General features: G+C 43.2%; 1 protein-coding gene across 7 annotated transcripts in view; it reads left to right on the forward strand.

The window, feature by feature from the left end:
- Nucleotides 1–17,548, forward strand: part of SLC24A2 (solute carrier family 24 member 2) — a 469,645-nt gene that overhangs the window by 229,537 nt on the left and 222,560 nt on the right. For all 7 annotated transcript variants that reach the window (XM_073542706.1, XM_073542707.1, XM_073542705.1 and 4 more), the window contains exon 3: nt 13,192–13,314. In XM_073542706.1, the coding sequence (XP_073398807.1) occupies nt 13,192–13,314 (123 nt within the window). The remainder of the gene's footprint in view (nt 1–13,191; nt 13,315–17,548) is intronic.

Consider the following 17,548-nt stretch of genomic DNA (forward strand, 5'->3'; position numbering starts at 1 on the left):
TAAACTTATCAGTCCGACGACGTCAGAATGTGGAATCCTAGTTTCCAACAGTGGCGCCAAGGCAGTGGTGCGTGAGCAGTCCGGCATGGTCCTGAAGAAGATGGGGATTCAGTTCCCGGCAGCAGTGGTTCCTTGTTGTCCTGACAGAGGTCCTGAGTCCAGGAACTTTGGTTCAAGAACGTTCACACCCTTTATCACTGCCAGAGCTCAACGTAGCTCGGCAGTTGTATGTGGGTGAATCAGGATACAGTGGGTCGCCCGTGTTCTCTGTCTCAGCACACACGTGTCTATTCTCTGGCTGGAGATTTTGTCACTCCCGGTCACAGGTGTCAACAGGCACTTTACAAGTCTGTCGGCAGTCTGTGCATGAGGATTTTGGGCCCCTATGGCGTGGGCTTGCTCCATCCCAATGCTCAGAGGTAGGAGCACCAACACTGTCCTCCTGCGCGCCGTACGTTCCCGCCAAGTCTCTCTTGTTTCCTGCGCACTGCGGCTTTTTAAGCTAAGCCGCGCCCCCTATCACTGAGTGCAAAGGTTGGTCCGGGGTTTTAAGCTTTCCCCTGTTCAACATGGGAGACAGCCCCGACAGTTCTAGATCCGTCAAAGAATAGGTACGCCGATCCTTCTCCATACACAGGCAGCGGTGCTCGTTTTTGCAGCTTATCCCACGTATTCTCATTTAACTCAAAAGACCTGGCATGGCCAAACATGTAGAGGAGCCACTCTGCCTGTGTAAACAATAAAGTGGATGTGATGGCCACAGATGTTACTGTTAAGGTACTGTCACACTTAGCGATGCACCAGCGATCCCGACCAGCGATATGACGCGGTCAGGATCGCTGGTGCATCGCTAAGTGGTCGCTAGTGAGCTGCCACACAGGCAGATCTCACCAGCGACATAGCAGCGGTCGGGGGTCACTACTTACCTGTCAGACGCGGCGATCCTGACGTCCTCCCGCCCGCGTCCACGCGTCGCTCGTCGGTGCCACAGGAAGCCCAGCAGGAAGCTGACGACAAGAAACGGTCCAGGATGTTCTCGCGCGATCAGCGATAACCAGCGGAGGAGCGGTCGGAGGTAAGTATCAGACATAGCGATATCGCTAGCAATATCGCTATAACGTCACAAAAACCAGTGACGTTATAGAGATAATTTTAGCAATATCGTTTAGTGTGACAGGCCCTTAAGGCTTCCCTGATGAGATGGATTCACAAGGCCGCAGATCAGGATATATCCTGAGTACCAATCCATAAGGTGAAATGTCAAACAAGTGTGATGATTATAAGAGAAAAAATATATAGCCAAGTGCTATATCCCGTTTGAAGTCAAAAAGTATTAGATAAACCCATAAAATATAAGGTAAAGCAATACATACACCCAAAATGAAGCCGAAACACATACAGTCCTACATAGTCCTACTTATTGACTTCATATTAGTTTAAGAACTTGGCCACATATTTTTGCCCTTACAATTATCACACCTTTTTGGCATATCACCTTATGGATTGGCACACAGGATATATTATTCTTGATATTATTTTATGACTATTTTAACAAGCTGTTTCACAGATCCTTTTTCTAGATTTGTTTTTGCACATATATACATAACTGATCTGGACAATATATTCTTTATTCTCATGTTTGCTCATATATGTAAAATATTTACAGTTTGGGCCAATTTCTTCACTGTATTTAGTGGATATCAGTGTGTGTATACTGATAGTTTTAAGTTTTTTTGTATTTCTACTGGTTGTCCAATAAAATTATCATTATTTTAGGTGTGTTCATCACTATTGTATTGCTTTTCTTTATGGTTGAAATAAAAAAAATCTAAAACCAAAATAACATTAAAATATACTGTACATGTGTAATAATGCAGACTGCTTTTATTTATGGTTGGGGTTTTATTTACGGTAAATCATGATGTAGTACCCTGACTTACCATATTGACTGGGCACCCAATTCATCTTTTTGCTTGCAAAAATGTTAATGTGAATTTAGCATGGACTTTTGCAATGGGGAGGCCCACACACCAGCTTAGGCTGTCTGGCGAGTCTCAGGCCATGTGCACACGATGCAGATTTGCAGCGTTTCCGCAGCGGATTTTACCGCGCAGAAACGTTGCATATCCGCATTGTGATGTACAGTACCTTTAAAATGAATGAAAAAAAAAAAACGCTGTGCAGACGCTGTGGATTTTTCCGCGCGGTTTTCCTGCGGTACAAAATCCGCAGCATGTTGCTTCTTTTGTGCGGTTTTCTATCTCCCCTGTTACCAAATCCGCAGGGGGAAGACCGCAATGGAAAACCGCACAAAAACCGCATGAAAACCGCGTGAAAAATGGAAGAAATCCGCAGGAAAAATGCAGGTCATTTGACCAGCGGTTTTCTTCCATTCTGCACGGAAAAATCCGCAGGGCTCAAAACTCCGTCTGCACTCAGCCTCAGGCTTTATCCTAATCTTTCAGGTGAAACCTTAGCAGAAAAAGTTTGAGAATCCTTGCTCTATATAGTCACAAACATAGCAGACTTTCTGAATGTTTTCAGCTGTTTGCAGGTGTTTATCCTAAATGTAGAAAAAGGATATTTTCTTTTAACAAGATCCTACTCACAATAGTTTAATTATTTTTTATATTTATTGCCTTTTAATTATGGCATTTGATATGGCCAGAGGATAAGAAATAAAGAACATTTACAATATATCAAAATAATGTTTGTGATCACAATTACATTACAAATAATTTCATAATTTGTGATGTGTGGAGTGGAAGTAATCACTACAATCTATTTTACCGTTAAAGCCGAGGTCAAGGTCAGCAAAGCATTTTCCTATTTCATGTAACTGTAATATTGATTTGGGTTTTAAATGGCCAAATATTAAGCAGCAAGTAAACGGCAGTAGATTTACAAATCTCTGATTTCCAATAACATGTGAAACATTAACTGGTCTATTTTAGGCCTTCAGGAACAAAGCACTTTTTTCTTTTTTTCATTATTGTATTCTAAAAGCTGTAACTTTTTTTTTTTTTTTCGTTTTCTTTGAACATTACTAACCTTTTAAGTACAGATTTTAAATCTGTAAACACATTGTGGTATTGTTGTATATAGCTAATGGTTCCAAATAATTATTTTCACAGCCAGCAAGATTATGGGGGGCATTTTGGGGTACCCCAAAATGATACAGTGTTTTTATCACCTCCTATTGCATGGATTTTTTTCTTGTTACGCCAATTACCGATCTGATTAATTTGTTTGATATTTTGATAGATTGGACTTTTATGAATGCAATGATACCAATTCTGTGCATTTTCTTTGTTTTGTTTTTAATGGGCCAAAAGGAAGATGATTTGAATTTTTGCGTTTTTCTTTTTCATATTAAAAAAAAAATAAATAAATAACTTTGTATAACTAAAATCTTAGTCTACTAATGCCATCTACAGGCTGGCTTTCAGAGGTGGTTCGTCATGACAATTGCAGAGGTCTTCTGCAGACCTGCTATCATGGCAAGCCATCAACCCCCATCGTGGAACGATGCTCTCCCCTGCCATTGCACGTTAAATGCCGCTGTAAGTGATTGACAGTGGGATTTACCAGGTTAACAGCAGTTAATGGCACATAATGGCTGATTAAGTCAGCCATTATATGCTTGGAAAGATGTGGGCTCACAGGGACACAACATATGATGTATGTTTACGTCATATGTTGTGAATGGTTAAAGGGTGTCTTCTTTTTTTAATCCATTGTTTTCTTGAGATCTAAGAAAAAAATGCCATGTGATCACCTGTTCATTTTTTTTTGATCAATCTCTATAATTTATTTCAAATCTTTTGTTCATGAATTTCACTCAGAAACCCTTATGGATAATGCAGCCCAAATTTGCAGTACCACTTTACAGTTTCATATTTAATCTTTTTAGTACTGTTTGTACTCTTAACGTCTCAACATATTAGATATGTGTGGTTTTGTTTTTTTGCTTTAATGATATATTCCTCATACATAAACCTTGGTATCCAGAAAAATAATATTTTTTTATATACAGTCACTGGGGAGTCCGGTCACTGACAATCTTGTCAGGCATACCATGAAGGTGGAATAAATGTTTGATGAACAATTCCGCCAGAGCCTGTGCGGATGGTATACAAGGAAGAGGAACCAGATATACTATTTCGGCGAAATGATCGGTGATGGCCCAAATGACCTTATTATGGGACTTAGGCAGGTGCACTATAAAGTCCATCCCGATCATCTCCCAGGTCCTATGCACCACAGGCAAGGGATGGAGCAAGTCCGCGGGTCTCTGCCTGGAAGGCCGATTCCTGGCACACGAGACACAGGCTTGCACGTAGTCCCTGACATCTCGCGCCATCCGAGGCCACCAATAAGACCTTGCTAGACGTTCCGTGGTCTTTTTAATGCCAAAATTACCACCCAATTTGGAGGTGTGTGCCCACGAGAGAACCTCCGGTCGCAGATTATGTGGTACATAGGTTTTGCCCAGAAGTACCTGCTCTAGAGACACCAGCGCCACCATTCAAAGGCTCTCCAAAGGGACTATTAAACGTGGCTCGTCCCCATCCTTGGATGAGACTACAGAATGGGACAAGGCATTGGCATGTAAATTCTTCTCACCAGACAAGAAATGAATGGTAAAATTGAAGTGTGAGAATAATAAAGACCACCTGGCCTGGCGAGTATTCAACTGTTGCGCCGTCTGCAGGTAAAGAAGATTTTCATGGTCTGTAAAAACCTTAAAGTGATGCCGTGCTCCCTCCAGGAGATGTCTCCATTCCGTAAAGGCCAATTTCATGGCGAGCAACTCCCTGTCCTCAATGGAATAATTTCATGGTCCATAAAGACCTTAAAGCGATGTCATGCTCTCTCCAGGAGATGTCTCCATTCCATAAAGACCAATTTCATGGCGAGCAACTCCCTGTCCCCAATAGAATAATTTTTCTCCGCTGGTAAAAAAAAATCTTGGAGAAAAAGACATGGAAGTTTCCGATCTTGAGCATCCTTTTGGAACAGGACTGCCCCAGCTCCAACGGAAGAAGCATCCATCTCCTAGATGAAAGGTTTGTCAATATCGGGCCAATGCAGAACTGGGGACCTAGTGAAGTGGAACTTTAGAAAGGTAAAGGCCTTGGAGAGCTTGTCAGACCACTGCCTAGGATTAGCTACCTTCTTGGTGAGGGCTACCAACGGAGCTGCTAAAGTGGAGAAGTTGGGAATGAACTGGCGGTAATAATTGATGAAACCCAAAAAGCGCTGCACCGCTTTGAGGGCATAAGGCTCGTGCCAGTTCAACACCAACTCCAGCTTGGCAGGATCATGGCTAAACCCTTGGCTGAAATAATGTACCCAAGAAACGGTAGGGAGTCCACGCATCCAGTTTGGCAAAAAGAAAATTGGTGCGTAAGAGCTCAAAGTCGACCTGCACACATCCTTACGGTGAGTGGCAACATCTGGGGAATAGATGAGTATGTCATCCAGATACACTACCACGGATTTGGATAACAATTCCCTAAAGATGTCATTAACGAAGTCTTAAAAGACTACGGGGGCATTACAGAAACCGAATGGCATGACCAAGTACTCATAATGGCCATCCCGGGTATTAAAGGTGGTCTTCCATTCATCCTCTTCACGTATACGAATAAGATTATAGGCCCCACGTAAGTCCAATTTCTTAAATATCCTAGCACCCTGCAGACTATCGAAGAGTTCGGAGATTAACGGCAGAGGATGTTTGTTTTTGATAGTGATTGCATTCAAACCCCTATAGTCAATCCAAGGGCGTAATTCTCCATTCTTCTTTTAAACAAATAAGAACCCAGCCCCAGCAGGGGACACCGAGTTCCTGATAAACCCCCTTGACAAATTTTCCATGATATATTCCGACATAGTCTCAGTCTCCGGGAGAGACAAAAGGTAGACACGCCCACGAAGAGGCTTGGCCCCTGGAATGAGGTCTGTAGGGCAATCATAAGGGCGATGAGGAGGAAGAGTCTCTGTAGCCTTTTTGGAAAATACATCCGCATACTGCCAGTAGTGCTTAGTCAGGGAGGTTAGATCAGTTGTGACTTTAGACAAACCGACCATAGCTTGGGCCCCAAGATGTTGTCCCTCACATGAACTACCCCATCCCATTATGCTCCCTGTTGCCCAGTCAATACGAGGTGAATCACGGCGCAACCAAGGTATGCGTAGAAATACCTCATCCATGCCCTCAGAGATTACCTTACTTAAAATGAGATTATCTCCTGATGTTTTGGAGACATTATGAGGGTAAGAGGTATAGTTGGATGGGTAATTTGGGTAGGAAGGACGGACCAATTAACCACCCAGATGGTGACTGGCTTTGGGAGCATCATTAAGGGGATTGCATGCCGTTGGGCGAAGGTGGAAGACAGAAAATTGCCCTCAGCCACGGAATCCATGCAGGCCTCAGAAGTGAGGGTAGCCGACCCGTATGAGAGGGATACCTTAAAAGTTAACTTGGGGGAAAAATCTACCATGTCTAGTGAGCCTCCTCCGACGGCCACTAGATGCGGTCCTCCCTGACGCCAGGAACACTTATTGGCGTAATGGTCAGCCTGCCCACAGACAAAGCAGGTAAGTTGTAGACATACGGGATGGGAGTTAGACTCTGCCCTCGAGACCTTCATGGACTCCACTTGGTCAATCGTCAGATCCGGAGATTGAGGGATCAATGAAGTTTGGAACTAACCAAATCTCTTGTCTGCAGTGGACTCGCTCCCATCTTCGCTCAGCGTGTCGAAGATCGATGCGAGTGGACACAGTTATAAATTCCACCAGGGTAGTAGAAATCTCCCTAGTGGCCAAAGCATCCTTTATATGGTCAGCAAGGGCCCTCCAAAATACAGGGAACAGGACCTTATCTGGCCACTCCAACTCGGAAGCTAAAGTCCAGAACTGGATGGCAAACTGACCATGGAAGAACCCTGGGTTAACGCCAAGAGTTGAAGTGCAGCATCATGGGTAACTTGAGGTCCCAAAAAGACCTGTCACAAAGCATCCAGAAAACGAGAGGCATTCTGGACCACCAGATCATCATGCTCCCATAACGGCGCAGCCCACTCCAAGGCCCTGTCATACAAGAGAGACACCACAATTTCCACCTTGGCCCGCTCGGATGGGAATCGTGAGGACAGTAGCTCCAGCTGAATCAAGCGCTGGCTTACGAAGTCCCTACAAGCCTTGCTGTCCCGCAAGAACTTATCAGGCAGCGGGTAAAGAGAAAAAGGTTGGATAGGAGTCGCCGCAGAAACCATAGTGGCGGCTTTGCTGGCTGCTTGTTCTGCCACTGCGGTAAAATCAAACAGTTGACGTTGTCTGCTCGAGAGTGGACCACCGGCCCTCCAGCTTCTGGATGCACCGGTGGAATCGCTGCTCGTTCACCATTACTAGCTAGACCCTGGCGCTTGTGTACTGTTAGGGTTGGCGGATTGCACTCTGCTCTGCCTGTTGAGGGCAGAGCGGAGTCCTGCAGTGCACAGGCGCTGGACCTCTCTGACCTTTCTTGGTGCCTGTGCACTGCAGGACTCTGCTTTGCCCTCAGCAGGGCAGAGCAGCAGTGCGCCTGCGCCAGAGCTGCGACGGGAAGCCAAGAAGAGGACATCAGTGCTAGAAGATGGGAGGAGCCGGACCGGACCGCGACACCCATCGGACCAAGACTGGACCCGGACCACCCCTGAGTGAGTATAAATCTAACTTGCTTTTCTTCTCTTTCAGGTTACATCGGGGGCTTATCTACAGCATTACAGAAGGCTGTAGATATGCCCCTGATGGCGGTGCCGGCAGCTGATAGGGCTAAAAATAGGTGACAGATTCCCTTTAATGTGCAAAGCCACCTTGGTGGGTAAAGGGGCTAAATAATTAAATTTCATTTTATTACAAGAAATAAGTATATGATCACCTACCGACCAACCAACAAGAATTCTGGCTCTCACAGTCCTGTTAGTTTTTCTTTAAGAATCCATTCTACTCTGCACTGTATTAATTGCACCTGTTTGAACTCGTTACCTCTATAAAAGACACCTGTCCACAATCAGTCACACTCCCACTGCACCACCAAGGCCAAGACCAAAGAGATGTCTAAGGACATCAGTGACAAAATTTTAGACCTGCAGAAGGCTGGGATGGATTACATGACAATAGTCAAGCAGCTTGGTGAGAATTCAACAACTGTTGACACAATTATTAGAAATTGAAAGAAACACAAGATGAACTTTTTGATATAAACTCAACTCGCCATGTTTGAAGGAAGAAAAAGGATGAGTAAAACCCCAAGAATACCGTCCCAACAATGAAGCATGGTGGGGGAAACTTTATAATTTCGGGGTGCTTTCTAGAAAGGGGACAGGACGACTGCACTATATTGAAGGGAGGATGGACGGGGTCACACATCACAAGAATTTGGCCAACTACCTCCTTCCCTCAGTTAAAGCATTGAAGATGGGTCATGCACTGGTCTTCCAGCATGACAATGACTCGAAATACACAGCCAGGGCAACTAAGGATACCCAAAAAACCCCAGTGGCGTGAACAACACCAATTGGTAAAATACCAACAGTCCCACGCCAGGGAAAAAGAACACCCGCTCATAGATGACATGTATAACAAGGAGAAATAAAAGAGCAACTAGGTGGATATAATAAAACAATATGTCACTTTATTAAACAATTAAGTACCAAAACATACAATATATAGAATAACCATTAATAGACATCATGAGACAATAGCAGGATAGTCCAGATACCACAAGGAAGAAAACAGTGCCCTATCATGCATGTGAGCAGCATAAGAAAATATCTTTGAATAAAGGTGCTAGTGCCTAGCTTGCTTCATGCATGTACAGTATAAGAGCTCCCAGCAGAAGTCCATAGTAAATACAAAATGCGGACAGAATCGTCCAGTAAAAGATATATACGACCAAATAGTGGGGGAACTCACCAAGATGTAGGGGGACACTGAAAACAACCCCGGACCGGGTATGGGACGTTCCCCACTATTTGGTCGTATATATCTTTTAGTGGACGACTCTGTTCGCATTTTATATTTACTATGGACTTCTGCTGGGAGCTCTCATACATGCATGAAGCAAGCTAGGTACTAGCACCTTTATTCAATGATATTTTTTTATGCTGCTCACATGCATGATAGGCCACTGTTTTCTTCCCTGTGGTATCTGGACTATCTTGCTATTGTCTCATGATGTCGGGGAGACGAGCAGACCGCCCGGTCATCCTGAACCTTCAGTGAGGTAATGCTATTTCGGGGAATTAACCCTTTTAGGGTAGGCTGTGTGCATGTTTAATAGTGCTGGGAATTTCCCCCCTATTCCCATACGTGTGCTCTAATAACATAGTAGATTCTGCTTTGTGGCAGTATTTGTAGTGGGATTTAATTACTTGATATACAGTATAGAGCACACATGGGCAATAGATATGGGCACTATTTTTTCGATTTTGTTCTATTATTTTTTCAAATTTTTTCTGGTATAAGGATTCAACATGCGCAGTTGTTCTAATACACAGGACAGCCTATTTTTTATACCCCCTAATTGTCGATAAGTCCTTTTAGGCGTGCTATATACCTCTTTGTTTTTTTAAATTTGAATATGAGTAACAGCTTGTTTTATAACTGGGTTTGACTGTGGCTGGACTGCTTGTTTTTGCACCTTTGCACTATTTGCACCTTGGTTGCTATTTGCACATGTCCTCCAATTGTCCTTCTTTGTCCATTGTCTAATAAAGTAAGATGTTTAATACTTTATTAATATGGATCTATGGTCGCATCTTTTTCTGTGGTTTCCACATTCCTCATATTGTATGTTATAGCGATTGATCCTTGACGGTCCGGTCTCTGCTGCACTTGTGTGTCAATTTATGACATACAGGATGCAGCGTTATACCATTGCTATTGTGCTTCCAGATCTCAGATGGACCAATCAGATCAGGAGAAGGACCTGAGCATGTGACACCCAATCTCCAATGGGAGATCGTCTTGTGAGCATGCCCAGTAGCGGGAGGAGAGGACTTAGCCTCTGGAGTGGCTTGCTGCAGGACAGCCTGCGCTGCTATTGCTGACTCAGAGGTGGCAGCAACAACCAGTCCTACAGAGCTGGTCTGAGCAGAGCGCCTGGGACGCTGAGATTGCTGTGCAGGCTCCTGAGCGATCGATGGATGCAAGGCTCTGGATTCCCGCTGTGCAGCTGCAGGAACCCGATGCCTAACATTACCCCCCCTCCTAGGGCCCCCTCCCCTCTGAGTCTCGGTACGCTCAAATGCCACGATCAGGAGTGGGGCGTGGATGTTCTCCACTGGCTCCCAGGTCCGGGCCTCAGGACCTTGACCCTTCCAGTCCACCAAATAAAAATTTTTGCCACGCACAATCCTGCATCCCACAATGGCGTTGACCTCAAACTCATCCGAGGACAGGTCTGATGTCCCGGCAGATGTCTCGAAAAACCGAGCCATGTGAACAGGCTTGAGAAGGGACACGTGGAAGACATCAGAGATGGCCAAGTGTGGTGGAAAAGCTAGACGGTAGACCACTGAGCTGATGCGCTCGAGGACTTTGAAGGGACCAATGTATCACGCAGCGAACTTGGAGGACTTGGCCCGCAGCTTGATATTTCGGGCAGAGAGCCACACCAAGTCGCCAGGGGCAAAAATTTTAGCGGGACGCCGATGTGTGTCGGCTGACGCTCTCATTCTCTCTTTAGAGGCTCGAATAGCATCTTGGGTGCGATCCCAAATGTCGCGAGCCTCCACTGCCCAGTCTGCCACCCTGGAATCAGTGGAAGACACTGGCATCGGGAAAGGGACGCACGGATGCTGGCCGTAATTAAGGAACGGCGTCTGACCAGTGGAATCAGCCACTGCATTATTCAGGGCAAATTCAGCCCACGGTAGTAAGGATGGCAGAGACAAAATGTCGCAGGTACGTGACCAGAGTTTGATTGGCTCTCTCAACCAACCCATTCGTCTCGAGGTGATAGGCGGAGGACAAGTTTAGCTCGATACTGAGTAAACTGCAGAGCTCCCTCCAAAACCGAGACGCAAATTGGGGACCTCGGTCACTGACTATTTTGTCCGGCATACCGTGCAAACGAAAAACATGCTTTATGAACAGTGCGGCGAGACCGCGAGCGGAAGGCAGCCGCGCGAGTGGCACCAGATGCACCATTTTAGAAAAATGATCGGTTACCACCCAGATGATCATGGGATGGGGCAGTAGCACCAGCGGGATAGCGTGCTTTTGGGCGAAGGACGAAGACATGAAATTTCCTTCTGCCCCGGAGTCCACCGTCACCTCTGCCTCCCAGGTGTAAGCACTGCTATCTAACGTCCCTCGGAATACCGGTTTGAGAGAAAAGGGTTTCATATCAGATAGACCCCCTCCTACGACCACGGGGCGTGATCGTTTTTTCGACCGCTGTGGACACGTGTTAGCCGAGTGACCAAACTGCCGGCACTGATAACAACGTGTGGAGTTTCGCACCGGACGCGGCTTAGAGCCGGTGCGAGACACCTCCGTGGGTTCAAGAGGTATAGAGAAGGCAGGAGCCAACCTAACCCCCTGTCTAGATTGAGCTCGCTCCAACCTGCGCTCAATATAACAGAGATCAATGCGGGTGGAGATATTAATCAACTCCTCCAGAGTTACGGGAACCTCCCTGGTAGAGCATCTTTGACATGCTCCGCCAAACCCCTCCAGAACACAGGGATGAGTGCCTTATCAGGCCACTTTAACTCGGAAGCCAGTGTCCGAAAACTAACGGCGTAGTGGCTGACCGAGAGGGAGCCCTGTGTTAAAGCTAATAGCTGGAAAAAGGTGGTGTGAGTGACCCGTGGTCCCAAAAAGACCTGTTTTAGAGAGGTTAGGAACTGAGCAGCGCTCAGAACCACGGGATCACTACACTCCCACAGCGTTCTCTCCCACAAATTGCATTTTCTGAAAAAAAGAAGACATAGCAAAAAATGAGAAATCTGCAATAGCTTTTTAAAGCTAGCAGACCCTTTCTAGAGCTATTTACAGAGGTTGTTATTTTAGGCTACAACGGTTTGATTTTTGCATTCATACGGAGTCAGCAGACTTGCTTATAAGCAAGGTATTGTTTGCATGTTCAGACAAGTTAAGTCATTACCGTATGTTGCATACACAATACTGCCTAAACGTAGAGGTCAGCATTTACCAAAGACCTCTGTAGAATTCTTATTTTTGCCATTTTCTGCTGCCTATGTTTGTTGGTTTAATTACTCACTAAAGGAGAAGACATTTTAGTCCACTGGGATTTTCCAAGTTTGCTGTATTTGGAAGGTATATGTTTTATTTGGTTGTTCCAAGCCCCTTGTTCTTTCTTATCCATGTAATTTTATAGGAGTTCTGTCTAAACACATGAAAGGTCTTTCTCATAGTAGTAATTTACTAAATTAAATGCTGCAAAATTCTTGCGCAGTTTGTGTTAAAAAAAAAAAATTGTACAGGCTGTTTTAAAAAATATTTCCATCTTGTTGGACATGGGGGCTTGGCCTAATGGAAATAGGGAGTAATTTAACAATAAAGGGGCCTGAAACGCAACACCATTTGCCAAAATTTTGACACTTTTAGCAGTGTAAAGTTTGACAAAAATGTAGAATTAAGACATGACAGGCCAGTGAAGTCTGCAAACTGGGTCTTTCACTTCAAGAAAACTGATTACACAAAAGCTGTCCATAAAACACATTTCTCAACATGTTAAAAGTTGAGTCAATGTATCAGTTGATAAACCAATGACACTGACAAGAATGGAATGAAGTTAAGAAGGAAAGAATGGTCAGTGTTTAGTTACAATTAGAGGGGGCTTTTAAGCCATAGATCCTTTGCTTCGCAGATTTTAGGACTTCTGTGTTACTAATTTATGAATTTTAACTTCTGGTCGTACATAACATTGTAAAAGAGTAGACATTAATTTTTCTGTTAGACGGACTGTAGTTGCATATTCTTGTCATATAAGTATTGATACAAAAGGCATTGAAGTCTGCAAATGATCATATGTTCCATATGTCTAGAGTCTATTACTATATAATAATGTATGTTTTTTTAAACATTACCACTGAATTACTTGAAATGTGCATGAGCATTAAGATATTTTCCATGTTATAGATATTACTTTATTATTTCCCCCAGGAGCACAGAGAACAACCAAACATCCTTGTTTTGCAAGAAGAGTCAAGAACTCCACAAATACATGAAGGGGTAGCAATGAACATTCGACAAGGAGATACAAATGAAAACGCAGGTTTAAAAGAGGTAGGAAATTTTTGTTTTTATAATCAACTCTATTTTATTGAAACAAAAGAAAAATGCTCTTCTGGTATCTTGAAGAATATAGATATTGTACAAATGGTTTAAAACACATTGCATGTGGAAAACATTTGAAACAGAGTTAAGACATAAAGGCGAGGTATTTCAATTCATTATGGTTCCATCTATACCCCACAGTTTATTTATTTTACTCATTTGTATGGCGCCATTAATTTCACAGCACTTTACATTCATTATTAGCACTGTCCCCAATGGGGCTCACACTCTAGAATCCCTACCAGTATGTCTTTGGAATGTGGGAGGAAACCGGAGAACCCAAAGGAAACTCACGCAAACACGGGGAGAACATACAAGCTCAAAATATATAAAAAAGTTTAGTGTCTGCTCACCTCCTCCTGGAGCGCACAGATCCTGTTGTGCAGCAAGTTTTCAGAACTTAGAAAAACTAAGTCCAGCGCTGTAAGTCCATAAAATCCATTACCTTTTATTCCATCACTTCCAGTAGTATAAAAGCAATTATGTCATAGTCCAGAACATTAAAATAAAATGCGTTTCAACGCAAAACCGTGCGTCTTAATCATTGACAGAGATCTAATGGCAGACTGAACATTTTAGATTAGTTCACAGTTCAATCCCACCCACCAGATCCAGCTACCTGATAGGGACAGCTGTGTAGAGAAACCTCATAGACAATTAACCCCTTACAGGCTGGGATCATATATGACATCACATAGGTATTTTTTTTTTTTTATTCATAATGATAAATCAGATCCTATCTAATATTGATGCCATGCGGGACCCTGGTATTTAGCTGATAAATCCACCATGTTTCCCGGCTTATCAGTTTTCTTTTTATTAACAATATCAGCCTGATTAAATGTTTTGTGTACTTGATATAATATATTAACTGCTTATTTGGCTTCATCTACAACGGTTTACAGTCCTCAGTGCAGTCAGTCAGGGTTTCTTTTTTATGCACCCTACATAATCTTATTATAAGCTATATGCTGGCCATTTATATAGTATCCTTTGTATAATTGTGATGTCATAACCTATGGAGTCACCTCTCACTGCTCCACTGCTATTTTTAGAGATATTGTCTGTCACTTTTTAGCCCATATGTTGCTTACCTGGTTTTCTAAATAAAGTTTTTCACTTTTGATTTATTACTATTGTCTTTAGACTTTTTTTGCATTGTGGTTTCTTTTTGTGGTTTTTCTATTTGATGTGCAGTGTGTCCTACACTGTCTGTAATTTGAGCTGGGGTAATAATTCCTAATACATTGTTCTATATTATTCATGACATGATTCTATTCTATCTCTCCAGCTTTTTGTGTTGTCAAATTCTATCACAGAAGTTTATAACGTAGAGCCATAAAAATAAAAAAATCATATTTTTTTCCACAAAAATGATATTTTTACCCCCAATTTTTTATTTTCCCAAGGGAAACAGGGAAATTGGACCCCAAAAGTTGTTGTGCAATTTGTCCTCAGTAGGTTGATACCCCATATGTGGGGGTAAACCACTGTTTGGGCGCATGGCAGAGCTTGGAAGGGAAGGAGCACCATTTGACTTTTTCAACGCAGAATTGGCTTGAATTGAGATCAGATGCCATGTTGCGTTTGGAGAGCCCCTGATGGGCCTAAACAGTGGAAACCCCCCAATTCTAACTCCAACCCTAATCCCAACACACCCCTAACCCTAATCTCAGCCCTAACCCTAGCCCTAATCCTAGCCCTAACCCTAGCCCTAATGGGAAAATGGAAATAAATACATTTTTTTTAATTTTATAATTTTTCCCTAACTTAGGGGGTGATAAAGAAGGGTTTGATTTACTATTCATGGCAGGTTTTTATGTTTGGCAGCTGTCACACGCTAAAAGACGCTTTTTATTGTAAAAATAGTTTTTGCATCACCACATTTTGAGAGCTATAATTTTTCCATATTTTGACCCACCGAGTCATGTGAGGTCTTATTTTTTGCGGGACGAGTTGACGTTTTTATTGGTACCATTTTCGGGCATGTGACATTTTTTGATCGCTTTTTATTCCTATTTTTGGGATGCAGATTGAACAAAAAAAACAGCATTTCATGAATTTCTTTTGGGAGGTGCGTTTACACCGTTCCGCATGTGGTAAAATTGATAGAGTTTTTTTTCTTCGGGTCAGTACAATTACAGCGATACCTCATTTGTCTTTTTTATGTTTTAGCGCTTTTATGCAATAAAAACAATTTTATATAAAAAATAATTATTTTTGCATCGCTTTATTCTGCGGGCTATAACTTTTTTATTTTTTTGCTGATGACGCTGTATGGTGGCTCTTTTTTTGCGGGTCAAGATGACGTTTTCAGTGGTACCATGTTTATTTATATACGTTTTTTTGATCGCGTTTTATTTCACTCTTTGTTCGGCAGCATGATGATAAAGCATTGTTTTTTGCTTTGTTTTTTATTTTAATTTTTAAGGGGTTCACTAAAGGGGTTAACTAGTGGGACAGTTTTATAGGGCGGGTCATTACGGACGCGGCGATACTTAATATGTGTACTTTTATTGTTTTTTTTTTTATTTCCAAAAAATGAATTTATTAGGGAATATTTTTTTTTTATTTTATTTAGGGATTTTTTATAAATTATTTTTACATTTTTTTTTATTTTTTTTACTTTATTATTTTGTCCCAGTGTGGGACATCACTGTGAAGTGTGAGATCGCTGATCTGACACTTTGCAGTGCAGTGTCAGATCAGCAATCTGACACAGGCACTACAGCAGGCTTTCTCGGTGCCTACTCTCTGCAGGCACTTAGGAAGCCGCCTCCCTGCAAGCCCCCGCGGCTATCTTGATCGCAGTGTGCCGGGGGCGGGCCGTGACCGCCCCTGACACATCGCAGCCGGGTGTCAGCTGTGATAAGCGGCGCTCCCCCTGGGGGACGCCGCTGATCGCTTAGACGTACTATGCCATCCCCGGTCATACGGGCCCGGGTACCGTTGACAGGATAGTACGTCTGATGTCATAAAGGGGTTAAGCATTTAGTGATTTAGTGAACATAGTAAAATGGCAAAACAAAAAACAATTGTGGAATTGCACTTTTTTTGCAATTTCACCGCACTTGAAATTTTTTTTCCCGTTTTACAGTACATGATATATTAAAACCAATGGTGTCGTTCAAAAGTACAACTCATCCCGCAAAAATCAGGCCATCATTTGGCCATATTGCCCAAATTATGGTTCTGGGAAGAAGGGGAGCAAAAAACGAAAGCGCAAAAACGAAAAAACCTCCGGTCCTGATGGGGTTAATAGTCTCTAGGTACCGAGCTGCATGGGAGACTAGTCAAGTAACTGGGGCCCTGGCAGAATTTCGACATCTGCCCTGGAGTGGCAGGTCTCTTCCTAGAAGCACTCATGGAAAGACCTGTCGCAACAGAGTTTCAGAATTAGGCCAGAGTCACACTAGCGAGGAATACGGACGAGTGTTATGCGAAAAAAATCGCATAGCACTCAGACCGCTGTTAATCTATGGGCTAACTCCCATCAGCAATCATTTTCTCGGCCGTATTATACGTGCCAGTGAAATGGCAGCATGCTGCGATTTGCACCGTATAAGTGGCCGAGACTCGCCAATGAAAATCTATGGGTGTGAGAAAAAAAAAAAAAAAAAAAATCGCTCAACACTCGCACCATATGAGCGCTGTCCGATTTTTACGCACCGGTGTCCTTTGAAATGCCGGCAATTCATGCGTCTACTGTAAAACTACACTGACAGATTAGGATAGAACAGATAGAATACATGTATGCACATAGAATACCACTGCTCCAAAAAATAAAGGGAACACTAAAATACCACATTCTAGATATCACTGATTGAAATATTCCAGTTGCAAATCTTTATTCTTTACATAGAGGGATGTGTTGAGAACAATAAAACATAAAAATGATCAATGTAAATCAAAATTAATATCCCGTGGAGGTCTGCATTTGGAATGATACTCAAAATCAAAGTGGAAGATCAAATTACAGTCTGATCCAACTTCAGTGGAAATGCCTCAAGACAAGGAAATTATGCTGAGTAATGTGTGTGTGGCCTCCACATGCCTGTACGACCTCCCTATAACACCTGGGCATGCTCCTGATGAGGTGGCGGATGGTCTCCTGAGGGATCTCCTCCCAGACCTGGACTAAAGTATCCGCTAACTCCTGGACAGTATGTGGTGCAACGTGACG

This window comes from Dendrobates tinctorius, unplaced genomic scaffold (assembly GCF_039654945.1).
Source record: "Dendrobates tinctorius isolate UK_male_01 unplaced genomic scaffold, ASM3965494v1 ptg000128l, whole genome shotgun sequence".
Lineage (NCBI taxonomy): Eukaryota > Metazoa > Chordata > Amphibia > Anura > Dendrobatidae > Dendrobates > Dendrobates tinctorius.